This window comes from Nothoprocta perdicaria, unplaced genomic scaffold (assembly GCF_003342845.1).
Source record: "Nothoprocta perdicaria isolate Ctin4 unplaced genomic scaffold, notPer1 scaffold_180, whole genome shotgun sequence".
Taxonomy (NCBI): Eukaryota; Metazoa; Chordata; class Aves; order Tinamiformes; family Tinamidae; genus Nothoprocta; species Nothoprocta perdicaria.
In genome coordinates this window covers 1,386,691-1,411,205 of record NW_020454983.1, presented here as the reverse complement: position 1 = coordinate 1,411,205, position 24,515 = coordinate 1,386,691, and the positions used below count along the sequence as shown (strand labels likewise).

The 24,515-nt window shown below is 38.7% G+C and overlaps 1 protein-coding gene across 3 annotated transcripts in view; it reads right to left on the bottom strand.

Annotated features, from left to right (window-relative positions):
* The window catches only part of LOC112945060 (calcium-activated potassium channel subunit alpha-1-like), a 208,254-nt gene extending 183,796 nt beyond the window's left edge, over positions 1-24,458 (bottom strand). For all 3 annotated transcript variants that reach the window (XM_026036576.1, XM_026036577.1, XM_026036578.1), the window contains exon 1: positions 24,072-24,458. In XM_026036576.1, the coding sequence (XP_025892361.1) occupies positions 24,072-24,347 (276 nt within the window). In that variant the 5' untranslated portion in view covers positions 24,348-24,458. The remainder of the gene's footprint in view (positions 1-24,071) is intronic.
* Positions 24,459-24,515: the final 57 nt, after the last annotated feature.

The following is a 24,515-nucleotide window of genomic DNA, read 5'->3' as shown; positions in this document are numbered from 1 at the left end:
TTATACTAGCTGAGGTTTTCATTACCGATATTCATCATTCCACAAACAGGCACACAGAGTCTTTTGGTGGAGTTGTTGGTGATTCACCACCACATGCATACTTTCCACTCATCGGAAATGTCTGTTGGTGGAGGCCTTGTGACTCACCTCCAGCACACTTTCTTCCGCATCATCATGGGTAGTCCCTTGATGATTCATTGATGCATGGCTAGTCACTTAAACTCCAGCAATTCACCAAATAACAGCGTTGCAACTTCCACTAAGTGAATCAGAATTAGTCTTCTGTACCAGTGCATATCTCCAATACGAGCTACAAGTCCTTACCTCTAAGACAGCTCTAAAGACAGTTTTTGCATCATCCCCCTGAACCTGGTCCTTCCTAGTATGATTCCAAGTCTTCCCATGACCTACTACTACTTCACACAGGCCACACCAAAATTTATACTTTGCTGTCAACTCCCTCCAAGTTTGATAAATAACTAGGCAAGAGAATCCTTCAGAAAACCAACAGCACTATGAGGCCTTCTCATTTTATGGCAGCCAGTTCAATTGCACAGCAGTTAGAATGAAATCCCACATCAGGAATAAAGAATATTTTTGCTAAAATGTTAACAAGGCTAACTAGAAATCCAGTAGTACACATTCTGTATTCACTTAACCTAGCACAGATGCCTCATTTATCTACAAGTCAATTACTGTAACGCAAGGCGGGAGGACGGAGTCTTAATGTAGCTGAGGAACATTTTTTAGCAGTAATCCTCTATGAAGTTTTTCCAAAAACCTGTCCTGTAAAGAAAAAAAGGAATAGTTCTGAAGAGGTAGAAAAACAGACCACAAATGGACCAAATGAGAACTTCAAATCCAAGAAGCATCGCCAGCCATATTTAATATTATTACATAGGTATTTACATGTTACAAAGAATTATTATACTGTTTGTAACTAGCATGACTAGCACCATGGAAGGTTATTCCCCCAGGTTGTTTAAATTCACCAACTATTTGAAAACATAAAGGTGTTGAAAACTCCAGAATGGAAGAGACAAATAGGCCTGTAGTGACAGTCACTAATACATACAGGAAAGATTCTTAGAAGATTCTTAGGATGCACAAAGTTTTACTAGCAGAGCTCATTTTCCTTCTCACATTTCCCATTACCACTAGCGTTCCTCTAGCCCTGCAAGTTTCCAAATGGCCATCACAGATGATAAATGATTTGAGGTTTTAGGTATCGTTTCATATTAATGCTTTTGAAATATTATCTATTGTCAAAAAAGGCTTTAGATMAAGTGTTACCTTTATTTTGTTCATTATCTCAAGTGCAAGAATGGGACTAAAACGTTTCTAAAAGTCTCTTTCRTGTTTTATAGAATTTTAGATTACAGCCACCATTCATCAGTTCTCATCCTGTTCTTTACTCATTTCCTGAATGAAGTAAATGCCTGAATAGGTAGCATTCTGTAATTGAGAAGCTATTAACTATGAAGACCTATAAAGGAGGTATGCATTTTGTACAAGTCTTCAGAAGCATATAGAGTTATGTCATATGACTTTGCTTGTGGTCTCTCTCATGTACTTCAGTTACTAAAATACCATGAATTTCTCACTGAATAACAGCACTTTTCCCTCCCCCGCCAATCACTCACAGCTTAGATTAGCTATTACTTACACTTGTGGGTGTCATGTCTATAACTTTCATGAAGCAGAAATTTTATCAATTAGGTTAATCAGTACACAAAGCTTTCTTTACAGTTCCACCTTTAGTCAATCCCCCCCCCCCTTTTTTTTTCTTAATTATGCTGCTGTCACCCGGTCATTAACTTTTTTCCTCAGCATCTATACCCATTTGAACCGTTTCCCAGAAAYGCAGCCTGAAATGCTACAACTGTTTCTCTTAAAGACGTTCAATCCTGTTTGTATCCAGTAATTTGATTAGTCCATAAAAGCACATAGAATGATGCGCTGTCAGAAAAAAAAATGTCTCTTCCATGGTTTTTAGAAACGTTTCTTTTACAGACTATTCCCATTATCATTAATTTGTTGCATGTCTATGCCTATAGACTATATAAACTAAAACAAGTCAAAATGAGCATGCTAGCCTACCATACAATCACTTTGATTCTGGAAAAAATATGCACACTGGGAAGGATTTAAACATGTGGGTGTGTTTTTTGTATTTGTTGATCACAGTGCTGCCAGTGGATTTTGCAGCAAATCCACAGGAGCATCCAAATCCCTCTTCCAGTTCAGTAGAGCCAATCCCTCCACCTTCAAAGTGGAACAGAATTGGGCAAAGGATAGATCAAAAAAAATATAAAGACAAAAATAAGGGTCCACAGTGCACAAACYAGAACACACACACTAAACTACAGTAAATGCATATTTTCCAGCTGCAGCCAAGATAATAATCCACAGGAAATACAGGGCTAGAACTTGCACAGCCTATTTGTCTCCAAAAATAAGATCACAGCAAACATTTCTGTGCACACCCTCTGACTCAAACTGAAATCTAACAGAAAAGGATGAATACACCAAATACCCACCTCAAATGTAATAAAGAAGCAAGCAATGAATTCTCAATCAATTACTCATAAACCTCGCCAGGATGTGAGCCCATATGGCATTCCTGATCCTCCCCCAAACCCATGCCAGAGTACATGGGCTTTCCAGGCACACGAAGTAGATGAGTAAACCATCAGCACTGTGAGTCCATCCCATGCCAACACATTTTGGTTTAGTTTTAGATCCATGGGGTAGGACTCAAAGCCACAACCACACAAGMAATATTTGTGACAGACCCACATGGAGGTGGCATTGCTACAAGCCTGGCTCTTACGAGGACTTCCCTCCACCATCCTGCAGGTAGCAGATGCATAAGCAACTAAGGGCAAGAGAAGGTGAAGCCTTTAAACACAACAGTGCCACTGGGTTGCAAGTGCTCTGTGCACCTGAACAGTCCTAACTCATTCCATTTATGTTTTAGGATGTTCTTTTAGTATCCAACTAAAGAGACCCAGAGACCCAGGTTTCCCATAAGCCTCATGTTACCTGCCTCAGGCCTGCATGGTCAGGATGCTCCACAGCATTAACAACACAGGACATCTACATTTCTGTATCAAGATCAATTCTTACTCATTGATCCAAGCATAGATCTCCTGCTACATTCATACTCCTGTTCTTCCAGTACCCCCGCTAATGAACCTTTAAATCCACCCACTTCCTAAATAGATATAATACAGAAACATTTATTATTGAGACGTTTCATCAGTCTTTGACTACTAGGGACAAACTTGGGGCTACTTATCCATGGCTCCAAAACAACTGAAAAATTTTGTTGACCTCTTTTTTCAATGATCAAATCTCACTGATGTCACCAGAATGCATTTATTCACCTTGTATGAGAAGCCTGGGTTTATGTATACTCCCTTTATATACATCTCTGTATTGTCCTYCATACAAGCCTTCCTGAAGTCACCTTTAGCTACCGGGGAGTTAAAATACAAAATTCTCAAGAATTGGCAACAGCACCTGTAGTATCAGATATTCCTATTATACCATAAAACCCATGGCAGCATTGTCTCTTCTGACATTTGAAAACAGTAATAGAAGTGMTATTTCTTTTTCCAAAAGCAAAGGGTTAACATGGAGAAGATGGCAGARTAGAACTTGCAGAATAATTGAAAAAGGGGGCAGGAAGAGGAGGCAAGCCTTCCACTAAACTATATTCAATCCTTTTAAGCACAGGCCAAAACAGAAAAGCGTACTGTATCAGTATAACCTACAAATACAACTCTCAGTATTTCACTTAATCCTGCTTTGTAGACAATTACATGTATTTCCTCACAACTGCGTAAGCTGAGCAGGGAATTTCAGCAATATATTATGAAACAGCACAGATCAGTTAAGAGTTTTCACTAAGCAAAAGTGTGAATCCTGTAACTGGGTTGTCCCAATAGAAAATACCATGCCCTAGTCACTGCCACTCCAGCAAAGTGAACGTGAAATGGCATCAACAACTGCACAGACCTCAACTCTATTTCTTTTACGGTTTAGATAGTTGGAAACATAGYAAGGGCATGAAGAATCCAACCACCAAAGATTTAAAATATAGACATAAAATGTCTTTCTGCGGCTGTTATTAAAATAATTCCAGTAAAACTAAGACTTTATCCTAAGAGTTTTCTATTTTGTAGTAGGTGAAGCACAATCAGATAAAGACCTCAGCACAGATGCACATACTCAACACAATCTAACTGCAGTAAAATAGGAAGGTTTCCTTTCCCAGACACATATATCCATGCTTACTGTGTTTGCCTGAAAAAAAAAAAAAGTCATGGTTCTTGAGAAAATTATTCAAATTACGTATACTCAAAAGTTTTTCTAAAATTTGATCTCTCTGGAGTTTTACTTTTCCTTTCCTGCCATTAAGTTTAAATTCTATAATTTGTGGCTCTTTAAGCTCCTGCCATTCAGCTGCCACATTTTGGCAAAATTTACAAACAAATTGTGAAAACCTCAAAGCACACTGTTTACCAGAACTTATTTAGTTCACAATTTATAATTATATCTAATTACACTGATTAAGTACATCCAGTCCTTAACATTTATGTACAGTTTCAGCCCTAGAGGGCAACGTAGAGGATTTAGTGTACTTGTCCTGCAGACAGAGTGCCCACAGTCACCTGTATCTTTCTTTAATACAAAATGATTCTCTTCAGATGGACGAGTTTAAGGATAATTGTACGTCTATCTTCTGCATTAGGCCTGGTGTAGTTAACATGTTTAAAATTTCTCCCTAAAGGAGCTTCCAATTTGCTCAAATAATATCAAATAATACATAACACATTTACGTAAAGGAGTAAAGCCTTAAATGAAGGATTTACCAAGGATGGCTATGCACCATAGATACTWTTGGTTTAGACATTGAACTAGGGCTTTGCCACACTTCAAAGACAAGCTGTCTCTTCATATTGGGTCAACTCAGGAGCATGCAAGTGCTTAAAAATGCTCCTATAGCGATCAGATAAATGAAAAGGGGGTATTTTGTTTATCTGAAAAAAAAAAAAAAATTAGTCTTGCCCTTGACTTTAACTTTGAAAAGATAAACTACGCAAGTCATTTCTCCATGTCAAAGAGATCTTCCAAATATGTACCATTCACTAAATGCTAAGAGGCAGTTTTCAGACTTTCAAAACATAGCCAATAAAACTTGTGAAGCAGAGCTGCAAAGTTCTCACCTCAATCCAAACAATTCATACTTTAAAAAAAAAAACTCAGTAGAAGAGTTAACACTCAYGCAAGTGTTTAAGTATCTGCAAGATGCATTATTTCCCCCCTCCCCGCCCCCAGAAGGCAAGATACTTGTGTGAGCCTCCACTGTTTTGATGACAGGCTTAAAGTCTTWCGCATAAGAGCTGACAGGAACCTAATGCACAGGGTAAGTCACTACATCAAAAGGGCAATCCCAAGTGTTCACTGTCACGATGCTCATCCATTCCACTCCATCCCTGCTGCTAGTTACTACAAGTACAGAATGTGCATGTGGTCTCCAGCCAAGAAACTTCCTTCCTGGTCCCTGCAGGGAAGCCATAAACCTGCATTTATGGTATCATAAACAGTAGCCACAGAAATAACATCACCTTTTATTTACTAGCCAGTAATCCATCATAAGCAGTTATCTTCCTATATTAAGTTGGCAAAAAAAAAGAACTTATGAATATCATGCAACACCAATAACAGATTAGACTCTGCAGAAGACCTTTGTCATCTTGTTTGAAAATGTTATACGTATGAATCTCTTTCAGGACAGAGAAGCTATACTTAAGTAGGCGGGTTTTGGGGGATGAAATAACATTTAAAACATTTTCTAGCACATTAGATATTTTGAAGATACCTTCTAAAAAACTTCTACAGAGTTCCCACTGTAGTTGAAAAAACAGTGCAAGAAGAGACAGCGTAAACAGAATGGTAATCACGTCAGAATTTATTTGGATTCCATTTTTAATATCAGAAGATCTCAAAATATGAGCAGTAACACATACTATTTGTGCATATCTAAGAACACCAGTGGCTGACATAATTAGATATTTTCTGGCTAGAATTTAGATTATCAAACATCCTTGAGCACAATAAACCAGATAATCCAGGAGTTCCTGCACTATAGCTGCACCTACATCCTGAAAATATTTAACCCRACAGCTGGGCATTCTCAGTAACAATATTATCATTTCACTGTAAAGTCAGTCATAAAATAAGAGTGGGACTGAGACAAGAAAAGCCTTGTTTAAATATTAATATTTCTGATACATGCCCTTTCAGAGGTAATATTTTTTCAAAGTCAATACAAGTACTGGACAGATTATTTTTAAGATAATCCTGATTTCAAGGATCCATCTCGGCAGTTCTAAGATCTTGAGCGAACATCTTCCAAAGTAAAAGAATCCAGAGCTGGATTCTTAACTTCTTTTCCAAAGCTTAAAACCAGCCCGTTGGCTTCATGCTTCTATGTTGGAATTTATATAGGCCAACTGCATTTAGGAAGCTCTTTCATTAAAAACACACTAACAGAATCATCCTTGTACTGCTGCCCCTTCAAAGGCTTTAAGTGTCACTTAAAAAGACCAACATAAAAACTGCACTCCCAAAAACATGATAGACAATTTGACCTTCCATTTGTGAAGAGTGAATGTCTAGTTCTGATCACTATAGATTTTAAGCAACAATCTATAAAGGGCCAGAACAGAGAGAAGTCCATAAACAAATGACAACATATTATTCCTGATAATGTCATAACTTCTTCAGCTCTGGGTATTGCCAGTATTTCAGTTGCATTTTCCTTTCTGAACAGAAAGTGTTTTAAATAAGCCTGCCAGTACTGCTTCCAGTACAAACACCAGTCAGATACCCTTGTTGTTATATATCATTACCTTGTACTGAAGGGATTTTTAGGAGGCTTCCACCTTTTGGAGTAACAGAAATAACCATTCATAAATCATGAATCAATTTCAGGCAACCCAAATGGACATAAAGTAAATCACTGCTTACTTTGCTATACTTGTCAATATCTTCGCAACATGAATTATCCTCATTTGATCATATGTGATATTTACTTCCTTTATTATTCCAGGCCCATCTGAAAAAACTGGAACTTTCCCAGCAGTCCAGTCCTGAAACACTCTAGCGAAGCATAACTAGCAATCTGTGTAAGAAACTGCTTTTCCAAGGTCAGGGAGACATATTTTGAGTTTGGTCAGCCTGCAAAATTCCCACTAAAGTCAATAAAAGAAGGAATGGGATGATAAACGAAGACTAAAAGTGATGTACCACAACCTTTTCCTATTTACACTGGATGAAAGCAGGGCACTGGACACCAACCAAGCAAACGTAAAAGGTTTTTTTTTCTAGCAACAAGCTTCCTACAGTCTCTCCAAGTTTCCCACCCTCTTTACTGCAATTAATCATCTCAAATGATGCGGTACCTACTTTTTCCCCTCTTCTCTGCTCAATCTTTCAGAACAAAACACTTCAATGAAAATATTTTATCATGTGGCAGATATCCTTTGTTCCTCTTCCAAGGAAGTTATGATCTACTCCCTCCTCAGAGGCAGGAAAAGAATGGAAGTTCACAAATCTTTCTACTACACAACTCCTTTATATAGAGGATACTAACTATCTGTCCAATTATTTCAAATCTTGTTGCGTTTAATGAAACTTAAAAATATTTTTAGGCCATTCCCTACAACATCTTTTCAGTATTCTGCTTTCCCTTTGTAAAGCCTAGGCATTCATCATCTTGCAATGTGACTACCATGTCCCTTCATTTTCCAGTCATCCATATTCTTTACCTGATAAAATTTCCTTTGCTCCTGGATTTGCTTTCGGGAGCAAATTTGGTTTTTTGCTGCTGCTTCTTTCAAATAAATCTGCATACTACAAACATTTAGAAGAGCAATTCCAGACACAGGAACACCAAATAAATGTTAACGTCCTTGCATATGGTAGACAAGAAAGCCTCACAGAAACAGAACGGGCCAAGTTCACAAGCTGCAGAGAAGTCCAGGCATAAAAAGCAGGGACAGAGAAGGAAAAAACAAACACACTGAAGATTTGACTCTTATACACTCAGAAATTTCTTATCTCTATTCTCTGAAATTCAGCTTCTCAACAAAATATATAAACTGTTTTCTGATTTTCTATATGCACCCAGACATACTAACCATTTTTGTGCACTCATATTTGAGGTAATTTTAAATTTGAGGTAATTTTAAATTTGAGGTAATTTTAAATTTGAGATTATTGCCAAATTTTATTTCAGGTGCTTACTTTTTGATACCTCAAACTAAATTCAAGTTTAACATAATAATCCTTGTTCCTCATTCTTCTGTATAATGCTTTCATGTGCTCTTCTGCCACTGTTACTCTCTGAGTACTCTCTTCACATCCGTACACACTTTTCTTGAAGATCTATGGTTGCCCAGCTCTTTTACCGGTTTCCTATTCCAATGCAACACACTAGCTTTTTGGTCACTGGTGTTGCATTATATTCAAGTGTGCCTTTTTAAAATAAAATTTATAGTTAACCCTGAACACATTAAAAAAACCCAAGCAATACCTTTGCATTTATCAGACTTTCTAAAGTTTCTCTACATGCATGTATGTATATATAACTATTTATTAGCTTATATAAATACACACACAGAGGGGGAAAAAAGGAGAAAGTTTTTATTTCAATTGAGAAAAACACTTAAAATGAAAATATATGAAGTGGGGAAGTCAGAGCTCAATATCAAATCTGAAATTTAAAATAAAGAGATTCAAACATCCAATAATCCTCAATTACCCTCTGGGTTCCTTATGATGCTAAGAATAAAATACTGACTGAAATTTCTGGTGCTTCAAAATATGAATCCCTGTAAGGCATATTTAGTACTTCTGGGTTTTTTTTGTTTGTTTGTTTTTTTTGTGTGTGTGTGTCTGTCTGTCTGGTTTTTTTTCTTCCTCTCTTTCTCCCTTTTTTTTTTTTCCCCTTCCTCCTCCTTTATGCATTTTGGTGTCACAGTTGACCTCAGATTCTCTTCATTTTCAATAGAAGACTTTCTCTCTGGAAATGGTCTACTTAGGGTATCACAGAACCCCTGTCATACTTCTGTTTTCAGACTCCTCAACCTCCTTACAAAGCTGTTACCAACAGTTCATTGAGACCACAGTGAATGCTTCTGACCTGGAGTACTCATGCTGGAATGTCGCCAGTTCTGGCCAAGGATCTGCTGAGTYGACATTGAATTCTTGGACAGGGTCCTGAATCCCAGTATTTGGGTTTGAGGCTTTGGCACTGGCCTATTCCTACCAATAACATTAATAAATTACACAAACTATGAATTCCATACTGATTTAAGAACCTCAACTGTCACTGATTTCAGTAAGAACCGAGAGTTCTTGGAACAACATGGAATGAGTCTCTCAGTCTTATCAAAATTATTTGACTAGACCTACTTGCTACATGCACTAAAGAAGAGAAAAAGGAATGGGGTGCTCTAACATACAGAATGCTATTTATCTTCAGTAATGAGGAAGACTGCTTAGCTTGCCTCTGCCACCTCCACTTYCCATGAAGGATCTTCAAAGCACTAATTACGCATTTAACCACTTCTAACAGAAGACGACTTGTTTCTGCCTTAGATCCTTACTTGTAAATTTTTTCTCACTTTGTAGAAGTCTGAATAAATTTTTTTCCACTGATTTTAAATTGGAATTGTATAGTCAGASAATTTAGGAGATTGCAAGGTAACAACCTGCACAGGTTGTTAGTCAGCCCAACACAGAGCACTGTCACATGTCTCCCCTACTGAAATCTACCCAGAGTTGAACTTCAACCTGAGAACTGTTGGCAAATGACTACAGGTATAAAGTGAGTTCATATCTGAGAAGCATGATTTGGGCTGCCAAGGCAGATGCACCATAGACAAGGTGGACCTCCATAACTAAACACTACAGCAGTGCAAGTTCCTTTATTCCAATCCACACAAGATGTGTGCATTAACTGGAAGACGTGACAGCTTGAGAAGAGTCCCAGGACACTTGTGCACAACCCTGCATGGGCACCGAGGAGCACCTTGTAACAGATTGCTCTGAGAAGAAGCCAGCTCCCACTCCTGGGGGAGCTCACAACATTCTGGAGAAGATGCACTGGAAAGAGGTTTATATTAAGCCACAGAACAGCTCTTCTTTGCAAGAACATAGTAGGGAAGGAGGGTGAAGAGAAGAAAAGAAAGGGTAACCTAATTGATGCTTGGTTGCACCAACAGTGGAGAGTAAGTCTACGATGACTTAAGTATTTTATTGTAAAGGGGAATAGACAAAAATAGAAAAGTTTAGCCATTAAAGTGGAAAAATAAAGCTGCTGGGAAGTGATGAACAAAAGCAGTACAGTACAACTTTTCAAAAGGCATCTTTTAGTACACTGTATCACAGTCCTCTGTACCACAGTCCTCAGTATTTATCACAGCCCTGTACTACCTATCATTATTTTTCAGCCAACTACAAGTGTGGGGTAGTCAAGAATTTAACTAAATCGTCCTTTTATGTGAAATTACCAAAACCTATCTGGTGATAGTTTCTAAAAATCAATTAGTGCTTGTAACTACATTGAGAGAAAGCACTAGCTTTTTTAACACTGCCTCAACTACGCATACAATTACTATAGAAACCATAGTTAGCAGTGGTTCTTTTTACCTAGTCAGAAAAGGATAAGAGTACAAAACTTCTGTTTTGCCCATTATCTGGTCACTGAGCCATCTTTGCAGTTCTATAAATAAGTTTTAATATCTAAACAAGAAAGCTTTTTTTATTAAGTTCCATAGAAACAGAGACTCCTTGCAATGGCCTCATAAACACTGTAATTTATCATCATCAATACTTTGTCCTATGTTGAAAGCAGAGATTTGAGATAAAAAATAAAATAAATGTTTAAAAAAAACMATATTGCCTGTTGACTGTTGTGGTCAGCTACTTCTGTGGTGTTTGTTGCTCTCATCTTGCCACTTCTTTCGTTCTAGTCTTGCAAGTTGTGTTAAGCTTCCCAAAGGGAGCAAGTATGCCAGTTAAAACATACCTATGCATCTATGCTCTAAGAGCTATTTAAACAGATGCATCACATAAAATTCCTAACAAGTCCATGAAAAGAGAAAATCAGAAAAGTGCTTTCATACACACACCCTGAGAATGGACTTAAAGGTAGGGTTTTTTTAAAAAAAAAACTAAGAAAGATGTAATTACTGAGCTCCTAAGTTCACAAAATGCTCTAGGACTTGCTTCCTCCATTTATTTAAGTACCCCAAAGGTCCAGGCACCTGCTTTGCTCTCATGAAACCCAATCCCCAAAGGCCCATGCATTAGAAGACTTCCACCAACCATATCCTGCAATTCATAGGCAATAACATAGAAAGTATGTCTGACTTTYGACATACAAAGGGAGAATTAAAGAACTCTGCCAAATTAGAAACACTATGTGACAAACAATTATTTCCTTTAATCTCTTGATTACATTTTTCCTAATATAATTCACTTCTTCCTAGTATTTATATAGGTTACTTCTTACAYACTTCCAAGCAAGTCAGGTAGTTCAATATATTTTTTGACAGTCATTTCTAAAATCCTATTTCCTATGACATGATCATGAGATTACGAGAATTGCAAAGAACTGAAGATGCCAAAAAACTGCATAGAGATTCTGCATTATTTCTTCCAGAAAGATAAATCTAGAGACAAAACTGAGTTGGCAGCAAATCTTTGACAACCTTCCAAATTTTAAACAGTTACATTATTGTTCTGAAATAGTGACCTCCATTTTTAGTTTTAATGAATTTCAAACCATTTATTTTCAAGCAAATCCATACAGCAAATTACATATATTTTCATAAGATGGATTGAATATCTCTCGTTTATAATGAGAATTATCATGTTGCTAACAAAATAAAGTCTTCCAAGTAAAATGTATCACATGAATGCTTTGACYTAAAAAGGATCATCTAAGCAATAAAAGTGAACAATTTGACATGAATATCATTGTCCTGTTAGTACTGTGCCACGAGCTACAAGTTACATATTGCAATATATGCTGATTATAGCTCAGATTTTCACCTGTTCTTCCCTCCTTGTTGCTAGCACTACCAGCTGGATCCATTTTAGAGATAATTAATGTACCCCTGTCTCCTAGGCTCTCAAAGGAGTCAAGCCCTGACAAGAACCCTGGTTCTTTCCTTTCTTGGTTGCAGAAAAACAACCTTGATGCTCAGAGATTTTCCTTTTAAGAACAGTTTACAACATTCACAAATATCTGGAGAGAGCACGTGTTGTTCAAAGAAGCTAAAAAAAGTACAATCAACAAGCATATATTTAACTGGGAACCTTCCTAGATTCTAAAAGCAACATTATTCTTTAGAGCCAGTATGAAGATGAATACTTAAAATTTTGATTATGGCAATGGTATGAAAATGTCTGTTCATAGAAAGAGTGAATACTCCCCACCATGCCTACTGTACAACACATACTCCCTTTCTTGCTGCACATCCTCCTTGTGGCCATCAGATTATTTACAACCAACATTATGTTCCAAGAGAAAGACAATTCCATTAGGAAAATATAATGATGAGAAAATAAAAAAAAAAAAAAGCCACATTTTAAATGTCTTTATTTCTCATCCACAGAAATTGCTTTTCAGTGAGCTGATGAAATATAAATACTTCAGCATGAGACGCTGCCTTCATAATTCTGTTCAGATTCCAGGAAGCTTTTCTAAAACTTCTGTTTTTAACTAAGGTTATCATTACCTTCCCCTCCATTTCTGTAAAATGTTCCAAAAATAAAACCTCTAGAGTTCAAGTCTCCAGGGATACAGAAAGTACGCCAGGGGAAGGAGGAGGAAAGCAGTTCTCTATTGACTTTACAAACAGGTTTGTACACTGAATTCCACCACCTGTTAGCCAAGACTTTTCTAGATCTTTCTTTTCTAGCACTTTCTTTTCTAGATCAAAGAGGCAAAAATTGTACCAAACAGTCTGTCCCAACTAACTTCTCTTCTACTCAACCAGACCATAAAACATCTTTATCCCTACAGCCTTCATGTGTTCTCCAAGACTGACACAAGATCAATAAAAATAAAAGGTCATCTTGGAAGAATTATGCTGAAATTCATCAGAAGTTCTGTCACAGTCTAACACCCATGACATTTCAAAACAGCAAGGTGTGATCCAAAGTCACAGGTCTTACCATCATCTTTGCCAGCCAGCTCGCTCATCCTCACATGCCCCAAAGTGTGAGGTAGCCAACCAGCCTGGTGCCAACCGCCAGGGCCAGAGCAAACAAGACACAGAGGAGACCGCAAGATGAACTACAAAAACAGACTAGTGCAGCATAATAAAAGAAAACGCTTTCTAGAAGATATAATATAGCAATCGGCACATATGCTGTATAGTTAAAAACAATTACAGCAACAAAAGCTGTAACTTACCCCTCAAAACACAGTCAGAGACAAATTCTGCATTCTTAAGGAGCAAAACTCCCTCTCGAAGGGAGGGCAAGAACTAGACACTCTCTGGGCTCCAGCATTTATACCCTGGCAACTCACCCCCAGCTGATGAACCATCAATTAGCACTTGGATTGTTACCACCTGAGCTGTTGCTGCCTGACCCACCTACTTGCACCTGAGTGCACCTGAATCAACTTAGCCACTCTGGACAAAACAGAGTTTGCTTTGAAAAGTACCTTCCATATACCACTAAAATGCTAGAGTGAAAACCAAAAACTTATCCACCAAAGGACACAACTGATTTAGTGCTTATCATGCTGTCTAAAGCACCCCAGTCTTAAAACTTCTCAATATTCAAATCTTATCCATATCAAGAACCCTCTGCTCAGTAAAAGAACCTCCAAATGCTAGTGACAATTTAAGATCAATTAAGATCTTAATTGAAATTCAATCAAGATTAAGATCTTAAATTAAAATCAATACTAAAGGCAATTTCAAGACTTGGCAGTCAACTTGTCCTCAACACRGCTCTGATACCTTGTAGAGAATATTCTCCCAAACACTGAGGTTAAGTCTTTCTAATGCTGTTGAACCATGACCTCAGGATGATAAATCCATTCTTAGGAGACTTGATCAAAATATGTTAGCCACAAAACACTTCCTACATTTGCTTAAGTGTTGTGACTTACTTCCAGAAACGTCATGATARTTTAAATACAATCTACCTCACTTTGATTTCATACCAAGTCATAACTAAAGCCAGTGCAACCCACACAGCTGGGACAACTTAGCTGATGTAAGGATGCCATGAGGCCCCTCTGGGCCAAGCTAGCACTGCCTTGGGATCTTAGAGCACCAAATCCACCAAGTCCCCCAGCCCCAACACCTCCCCCAGAGCCCATAAAGCGGCTCACAGCAAAATCTAAGGCACCTGTTAACAAGGCTCAGCTCTGCTCTAGCTCAGCTGCAGGGAAGGGGTTCAACAGTTTGTCCAAGGGTTTACTCTCTTAGTGCACACGYTGCAACTGTGCAGCCTTTCTGTGGTCCCCTTGAGCTGTTTCAAAGAGAAATATCCTTTTTTTTTCAAAACTTCATGTTCTGTTCCTCTATGTATATAAAGCAAACAGCCCCATAAAATTCTGGGCTTAACTTTCTGGTTATATATTATATTATTTATATATATTTATATATATATATATAAAACACTGTACTGTAGATTTTTAAATAATTTCCACCTCTCCAAATTAGGATTACCAGCCCTTAATAGGAAAGAAAAAAGTTTCTGAATGCTTCATGTAATGATTTTAAGGATATATTTAAGGATATATTTACTTTTGCACATAGCAAGCACAAAAGTAAGATTAATATCTATTCGCCTACAGCCATCAGTATTTTTTGCAGACACCTTAAAAAACATAAGCCTAAACATGACAGTCAATAAAGAAACAAGCTCATGTAAGGTTTGATTAGGAAAACAGTAGGCATAGAAATGATAACCTGCTCTGAGCACTCCCCACAATTGCAATACAGGAGGATCAAAAATTTGGTTTTCATTTTTATTATTAAAGAAATAGAAATTGTATATCAATTTCTTTGTTAAAAGAAAATTAAGTCTAGAATAAAAAATGATAAGGCAAAAGACATGTTAATTCACAAACACTGCAGTACCTTCTCCTCTTTATATACAGAAAGAAGAAGCCAGACAGATGAGGTAGACCTGATTCCAGTCCAGAATATACTGTGTATGGTCAGCATCACAAGAAAATGATACCTCAGCTTTAATCGTTACATMCTTTGACAAAAATCTACATATGGAAATAAATTTTCAAAGACAGCTTAGAAAAACCTCTTTAGGAAGACGTATGAATTTATCATTATTTCTGAAAATCATTCTGCATATTCATACCTTAAAAACTGTGGTGTCTAAACAGTTGCTTGACAATTTTCACATTCTACTCGAAATAATTGTTGTCTAATGTGAATATTCTTAAGTGCTCTTAGTAACAAACGTAAATGTCCTCAAACAGAAATCCGAAGAATCAAATTTTTTTTTATTCTGCTTCTCAAATCAAATTTTATAATTTAACTGGAAATTCAATATACCAAATATTKCCTATATTAGATATCATTTAAATTAACATAAAGTTAAAATAAAAATTTAATAATCTAAATCATTCAGGCAAAGTCCACCTCCACATTTTGGACAGAATGTTATAATATTAGCAAATGTAACTTTATTCTACCTCAGGGACACATTCCAGTAAAGAAATTAAGACACTTGTTGCAAACATTAAAATCATGAAGCGCCGAGTGATTTGGAGGAGGAAGGAGAAATATGCTGTGTGAATCCTGCTCTTAGTACTCCTGAAAAGACAATACCACTATTTACACGGATAAGGAGGAGTCAGAGGAGGAAGAGTAGCACTTAGCCAACAAAAACTTTGTACAGCCCTAAATAGGAATGAAATAAATATATTTTTTTTAAATATCAGGCCCTCTCTCAGTGGAACACTCCACTTGTCAAGCATCTAATCCAACACCTCTCTCAAAAAGCACAACAGAACAAACGGTGGCTATAACGTTATCCTACAAGAGCAGGAATTTAAGACAACAATAGAGGCGTCAGGGAAACAGGGCTACAACACTGCCGAGAGCCTTAAGTGACAGGAAAATAACCTGTTTGTAAGTGACAGCAGTCCACTGCTGATGGCATCTGGAGTTTTCAGATATAAATGTATGGGGAATAGAAGAAAACTAACACCAAAGAAAAACTGTTAAAATCCTCCCAAATAATAACATCAATWTATCAGAATTGTATAAAAAGCATTCAAAAAATTTACCGTAAGGGGAAAAAAATCACAAACGGAAATGTTGAAAATCACTATCTACCTATAAAAGAAAAATAGGTTTGTACCACATAAAATTTAAAGGCTAGACCCAGCAGTATTCTSTCTTGACTAGACTGTTTTTGTTCTGAGTGATTGAAAGGAAAAGSAAAAAAAAGAGAGATCTTTTTCCTTCTCTCCTTAAAACCCAAGCACACTTCATCTTTTGATTTTTGAAATAGCATTTGCTTAGAAAACATAAAAAGTCACACAACATCTACCTGTCRATGGGCAAAATCACTAAAAAGGTGGTACAAGAAGCTGGAAATTAGGTACAAATAATTTATATGTAGTAGAATACCAGTATATAATCAGAGCTAAAATGAATTAGAGTTCATAAYAGGAAAGATTACAGATTTAGGGTATATAAACAAAGGATCATCCTCTCAATATATCTCACTTTATTTTTGTAATGTAAAGGTCATGACTTAGGAGTAGTTTCTTAAAAAGACCTATCTGTAATAACGTGCTTCCTCTTTACTTAAATGGAAAATAAACACAGTATCAGCCATCTAAGGTCAGTCTCATTTTTAATGGCAAGTTGGAGCAAGTCACCTTCTTAGTTTAACAAATAAGTGATAAAACATTATGTAAAAAATGTAAAAATGAATAAAATATAACGGGAAATAAAATGTCAAATAGCATTTGCTTGGACAAAGGGGAATAAAAYTGCATTATATATTTTTCCTCCATACATAAAATGCAATAAAGACACAATACAGTAAAGCTGTACACAACAGTAACACAAACAAGGCACTCAAATTCTGCCCCAGTTGTTTATTACTCTACAGTTGTTTATTCTGCCACCAGTTTTCTGAMATAGCATTGAGGGTTTTTTTTTTTCTTTCCCTTTTAGGCCACTGGATGTTAGGAGCCCAGGTATTTTTGTGCATCTATTTTAAATGAGGTAGGAAGATAAGCACATGCAAAAGGGATTTCCAGGACTCGGGTCTGCAGCTGCAATTGCATCTCTATCCTGCAAGTGATCTATGTGACAAGGGACCTTTGCCAGTTCCATTAAACACGTGTTTACTCTGTCTCTAAAAAAGAGCCAATATTTGCCCTTGCATAGCAGCCTGCAGRAGGGAAGTCATGATAGGAAATTATCAATAGTTCAAGCACCCAAATTTTGATTTCTACGAAAGTCAGGAAGAAGTTGCACATCTTAATTGCAAYAGAAACACTCTGCRAGTGTGTGTGTCTGTCTGTGTCTGTTTTTAAATCATGTTCCTAATGTTGACATCCCAGACATAACAGGCATGAGCCAAGTAACTATATGTCACTACAGTAAAAGTTCTTAAAAACAAAATGTTAACATAAGATCCATTTAAAAAAATATATCTGGTTCATCTGGTTCATCACTGTGAACATCTAGGCCTGAGCCCAAAGCCTTTGAAGTTATCAGGCTTGTTTCCCTCTATTTCAGCAGGCTTTGGATAAGGCGCTCACTTTCTGTAACTCTCACACTGACAGATACATGCAATACATCACTGCAAAGCAAACTGAGCTCAACACATTACAGTGACAGCGCATTCATTTAAGCAGCACCATGCATACTATATATGGGAATAAAGTGCTCCTTTCAAAGATCCAAATCCAAGCTATTCTCAGGCTATTAATATCATCAGGATTCAAAATGGGCCTTTCCTGATCAACACATCTCTGACAGACTTGGAAAAAAAAAATGTACCTTTTTTTGCCTTTTTTTCCACACAGCCTCATTATTGGCAAAAGTGCCAGCAGAATCCTCTACTGCATTTCCACCTTCTCCAGTCACCCAAGAATATCTTTTCTAGATCCATATGCCTTAAAAAGATAAAAATGTACGTGCACTTAAAACATCATGCAGCCAAGCTGCAATTTGTTACTCTAGTCTTGTGTTCTGGGGGAGTTCTGCATTTACTTCTCACAGGGCAGCAAGCATTCATATCCAGAGGCATATGATCTCCATACAGAAATGCATCATTTTATGGCAGCTCTTTCAACTGAAGCCCCTTTCCTTGTGTCACTGAACCGATATGTGGGGGAGAAAATGTATTTTTAGCCATTAACACCTGCATATGCTATTTCACTTATTTCCCTTAAAAGAATTCCACTTGAACTGTGTTCTCTATGTCCTCTCACACTTTTCCCAAGAGACTAATTTTCATATATGCAAAATATGTAGTCTTATGCAATGTCACTATCTCAGGTATGTCTAAGAGAACTGGAAGGGTACCCCATTCCCTAATTCCTTCTAAAATTACTTTCTGTCTCATTAGATTACCTGGAATTTCTGTCCTACCATTTAACACTCCAGAATGCGTCACTGCTTCTGAATTAGACCCTGACCTTGCAGAGGAATTATCACCAGCCAACCTTGAAATTCACATAAACTCTTGTTAAAGTGAGTTAAATTCCACAGAATAACAAAGTCAACCTAGGAAAATCCATTTGGGAGGCACATGGACAATTGTTCTGTGGTTTGCCTGTTGACTGCAGAACACGGTGTCTTTTTAAGATTTGTCCTAGGAAGGACATTCAGTGAGTAAAATTCACAATCCTCTTCCCTGCCATAGTACAGGATAGATCCAGAGCATCACTGCTTTTTTTTGTTTTTTTTTTTTTTTCCATTACAGTCATTAGACCCTGTCCCTAAAGAGACTACGCTTACGAATAGTGCTCTCCAAATTTTCACAGTGTTTCCATATCTGAGGCTGCATACTGCCCTCCTTCTGCATTCAGAAGTCCCACAGCATCAAAAATGAGAACATGGATTATTGTTATTAAAAAGCCTTTTATCCCCTAGTTCAGGGACTTCTTCTTTTGGGCTAAACTGGAAAACATTCTGAAATCCAATGGTTTTCAACCATCACTTACAGATCTGCAAATGTGCAAGAGCTGCAAATTCCTTCTGAGTTCAGCTTTTCTCCTTAAACGCATGTGCTGCAAAGCCTTGAAAGTAAGTATGTTACTGCATCAAAATAACATTTCCATCGACATTTTTCAGTTGAAAGCTTAAATCCTTGTTCATGCCTTTTCTTCTTTGCATGCATAATCAATTTCACCGTATGTCTATCAAATGTGAAATCCACGATGAGCTCSAGAGAGCTGAGCACGTCTTCTTTCTCACCCAAGACCGGCAGCGTGGCAAACAGCAGCAAGCCCCGCACGTAACAGTGACTTTTGCACCCGCAGAAAGAGCATCTGAAGAGGGTGCCTTTTCTTTCACCACCTTTTCAGTCCTTGACCTCTCAGACGTGCCCGTATCTCAGCTGGCAACCTGTCTGGTGGGAGGCTCATGGAGCAATTACACGCAGACCACCTGATAGCCATGAGACGGTCGCGATTCGGTTTCTTGAGCCAGACCCAGCATGTGACTAAGGAGCGAAATGCACTGCAGTCCCCTGCTAATCTCCCGAGCCTTCCAGTTGTTGCTGTGCTTCTGTTCCGCACATCTTGGACTGTCTAGGCGAGATGGTGACRCAGAGACTTGCATGCAGGCATCTCTTGCACCGTATGTCCACGCGTGCCCTCCAAGATGTTCTCATYCTTCTCTGAATATACAGGGCCTTGTATGGGACTTGTTCCTTTCATCTCATTTGGAGAGGGGATTTCCAGGTATTGCCAGAAATCCAACAAACCTGGCTATATGAGAGCCAGTTTGGTAGAAACGCTTCTCCTCTGAGGAGAGATGCCATTTTTCCCCTTACAAGCTTTCCCAGGCTTTTGAGAAGAGAGCAAATTCTTCTCAAACTACTGCAAATATTTTACTAATTTACTAAATTTACTAAATTTACTAAAATTTCAACCTTTATATCCAAAATAAACAAGAACATTAGCAGAAACTGACCGTATCTATCACTCTAAAATTTATTAAACTGCCAAAAGACTATTACCATGAGTCATTTTAGGCAAGCAGTTGCCACCTAACATCGTAACAGAGTTTCATTCAATAAATACAGGAGTCTTGTGTTRCAGGATGAAAATGTCTTCACCAAAGGGATGGTGTTCCAGGGTGAGACTGATGATAAAATGCCTTGAACCCACTCAGTGCCCTTGAAGACATGAGGATAACCATGAGTTGTGCTCTCCGGTGAAGCCGGCAGCAGCGACGCCGGCTCCAGGCCACACTCTGCACAGGGCACAAGCTGCACCGCATCCCGCACCCTTCACGGCTCCGGGGACTCTCTCTCATTCCACTGCACCTTCTTCCTTGTTTAAAAGCTCTTTCAAAGCCAAAACATGGGGCATATCATGTAACGTCTTCATGAACATGGGAAAATAGAGTAGTGGATCTATATAACTAAAACAACTACAGATTTTATGTGTTTAGCTACTACACGTACTTTTGTATGTCATATTTGTTTTCTTTTTCTGTTATTTCAACAAACAAGAGCTGCTAACGGTATCAGAGTCCAGCCCTCTTTCTACTTCTAATGCACAAAGTTAGAAATGAGTTGGGGAAGAAAAGGCAAACCGAAGACAAGTTCTTCAACAAAATCTAAACATTTCTTAAAATGCAGATGCAAACACTGAGGAATGAACATTAAAGTCTTTACAAAACGACTGTAGTTAATCTTGCAAGATTTAAACCTTAAAGTATATACTACGTTAGATAAAGAAAAAATATGGGCTTCAACTGTAATGACTCTCATATTAAATGAAACATTGACATAACCTAGGTCAAGATTTCCATTTTTCTTTCTGGCACATTTTTAAAAACACCACCTCATAAAGGCAGTATGGAGAATAAAATACCCTCTACCTTCGGCAATCCTTTTTTTTTTGTCAATGATTAGTATTAATGTCCCATTAGTTTACAATGACATAAATTGAATCTGGAACTTTAAAAGACCATATTACGCATGATTATGTTATCATACGTTTTCATACTCTTTTGACTTTCAGTACCCCCTCCAAGAAAAATAAAATACTGTAATAAAATACTGTAATGAAATTTCTTACCACAGTGTTAAACAGAGTGTTAATATTAGGTTTTAAAAATCCAAAAATCAACCTTAAACTCAGTAAGATAAAAACAAACAAAAAAAAAAATTAAATCTTTCTATGCAGCCAATAAAAAGAGTTACAGGCACAAAATAAAGCTGACAATCTAACTAAACCAAAGTAACCCTAGAAACATGGTCTTATGCTAAGAATATAGCAGGCAAAAAAGGTGGGTTTTTTTATAGCTTACTGTAATAACACACATGAACACAGCTGTTAATAGTAACCCTGTGGATTGTGACTTTTAGTATATGTGCAGATTACTTACTTAGAAGCCACAGAGAGCAGACACGAGGGGGTTCTTTTGGCTCACTTGCTCTTTAGGCAGAAGATGAGAGTGAATAACCTAACTCTATGCTGAACTGCAGAGCCGGAGGAGGAGGAAGGGGAAAAGGTCCTAAACATGCAAAAAAACTTCTCCTGTTCCACAGCAGCAGGAACCACTTCTTGTGAATTTACTGGGAGGTCCAATATAGCAGACATAGCACACATGCTCATTCACATTTTTCACCTGCATCCTTGGCAATCTTTCCCAAGCTGTCATGCAGCACCAAATATGTGCTCGGTAAGAGCAAAGTTTAAGGCATTTTCATTTTTTTCTTCAGCTACTCCCTATACCTTCAATACTAGAAAAGCATTTTCCAAAAAAACACTCATTATACCCAGACAACATCCTCTGATACCCCATTTTAGTGTGAAAGTATCAGACCTTGGAAATTATTCTTCACTAAAGGCTTGAAAGCCTTACCAGTGTACTAGACATAATCTAAGACGTGACACATATCTCCCCCTACCTGCAGAGCTCTCCATCCTCCTGCCCCAAGGAGCTATATTCATGGACATAGCTACTTGAAATAAATCTTACCATCTGACATAACTCTACTCTGTCAAATCATTCAAACCAGAACTGGTGGGACCCCTTGATGACACCTGTTATTTAGCCTGCTTGAGGGGTTTAAAATACAACTTGGACATGCCTTTCTATACTGTTTAAGAGGTGTATGATCTACTTTACGGACTATTTCTCATGAATGGACTRTCAGACTGTGGATATCGATGAAGCCCTCATGCCTACAAAGTCTGTGTAAAAGGGGATGAATCTCTTTTAAATTTGCTCTRACAAATTAGCAGGTGATGGCTTGTAGGATTGCCTTTTTCTTTTGGATTTGTCTCTCAAAGAGCAGAGGATAGGGCTAAATATACACAGAAGTCACCGAAGATGAACCATAGCTATCCCTTTCCTTTCTTAAGGATTTCCTATTACTGTAATAGGAAAGAGTAATTTACAAAACACATTTATTACCACAAAGTTTTTCAAGCTTTACCATCACACCTGGCCAACACGTCTCTAAGAAAGTTCAGGGTTGGTTTTGAATGAAAAAAAAGAAAAATGCCTCTAGAGAAGAAGTATTGCCAGGTGTGTTTCCTGAAACTGAAAAGTTGAGTTGCAAGTATCTATTTCTTTGCAAGTTTCTAATTTTCAAACCATGACTTCTTCCAGCAATAGGCCAAGTTTGTTACAATTGTTCCACTTTYAGTTGCAACTTACAGGTTTTTGCTTGCAATCTTAATGTTACATATATAACTAAACACAAGGAAAGGCAGGTACCCAAACTTCTCACACTCCAGCTTGTTCCCTGGTTTCCCCTGCCCCTTCCTTCAGCCGGGTTTTGCGATACCAAGTGTGTTTAGGGGGAGGGGATAGGAGAAGGGGAAGACAGCTCACTGTACGTCAAAGCAAGCCAGCAACCTAGCAACCATATATTAAAAGGTGTGTGTGTGTTTTTGTGGGTGTCTGTGTGCCAGGAATAACTGAAGCAGATATTATTCCATTTGTAATCCAAAAAATGCAAAAAGGGAAGGGGAGAAACTCCAGCTGCTGGTCTATTTTGGGGTCTTAAAATTGCCTGTCAAAATCCACTTTCACAAATACACAGTCTTAACACTTTCTATCCCATTTGTCTTGAGCAGAAATGAGAGCCTGGGCCAGACCAAGCCCTCAGCCTTGGCTTGAGGGGGGCCTCTCAAACCAGGAGCCAACCTTACTGCACATAGTACGCTCCTGTCCAGAGGGTAACATGGTTAAAAAAAAAGAAAAATAAAGAAAAAATAAACAAAGGGGGGACAGACAGGTTGTCCAAGAGATTTTGCACTTAGAAGAATTCTGTCTAAAATATTCCTTATGAAATCAGTAAATACATTCATATAYGCACATGCACTGAATTTACGAAACAAGTCTAGGAGCGACTGCAAGGGCGCGGAACCAGCTYTGCAAAGACTTACTCCGCGGAGAAGTTTACCTCTCTAATTCAGGAGAGGAGAAGTTCACCTCTCCAAGGCAGCCCCAGCGGGTCACGTCACGGGGGCACCGCCGCCGAGCGGGGCAAAACGCGTCCCCCTCGGCAGGCCCCGCGGTGCCAGGGGCGCGCGGTGACGGAGCCCCAGCCGCGCAGCCCGCGGGAGGCCACGGCGCGCTCGGGCACCACAACTTTGGTGCCCTGTCCCCGAGCGCGGCGGTGTCGGCGGCACGGGGGGCGCGCGGCGGGCCCCACGGCCCCTCCGGCCATGCCACCACCCCRGCGCGGTGCGGGCAGCGCCGCCGGGCACCCTCTTGTCACCGCTGAGGGGAAGGGTCAGCGGCCGAGGGGGAGTGGGGGGGGAAGAGGAGGGTTACCTTGTTTTTGACCCCGCAGTGGCAGCAGACAGTCCACAGGTACTTGAGGGTCCTCCAGAGCAGGATGATAAACAGTCCCCCAAAGAAAGTGACCATGGACGAGGCGAGGAAAGCCCACCACATGCGCTGTCCGCGGCTATCGCAGGGCACCTCCATGGTCACCGGGATGATGAGCGCATCCATCTTGGGCACATTGACGGGGGCAGAGGACGAGTCTGTGTTGAGATTGTTGGCGTTGATATTGTTACTCATTCTAAGGCCGCTGCCATTTGCCATGGCTAACAGCGAGCCGGGCGCGCAGGGGCTGCCGAGAGCTCCTCCCGCCGCCAGCGCCCCCCAAGACACCCATCACCAGCCATATTGCCACCGCGGCGCCGAGATAACGATAGTAATAATAATAGCGGAAAGAAAAATAATCAAAGCAAACCAACCAAGGGGGGGGGG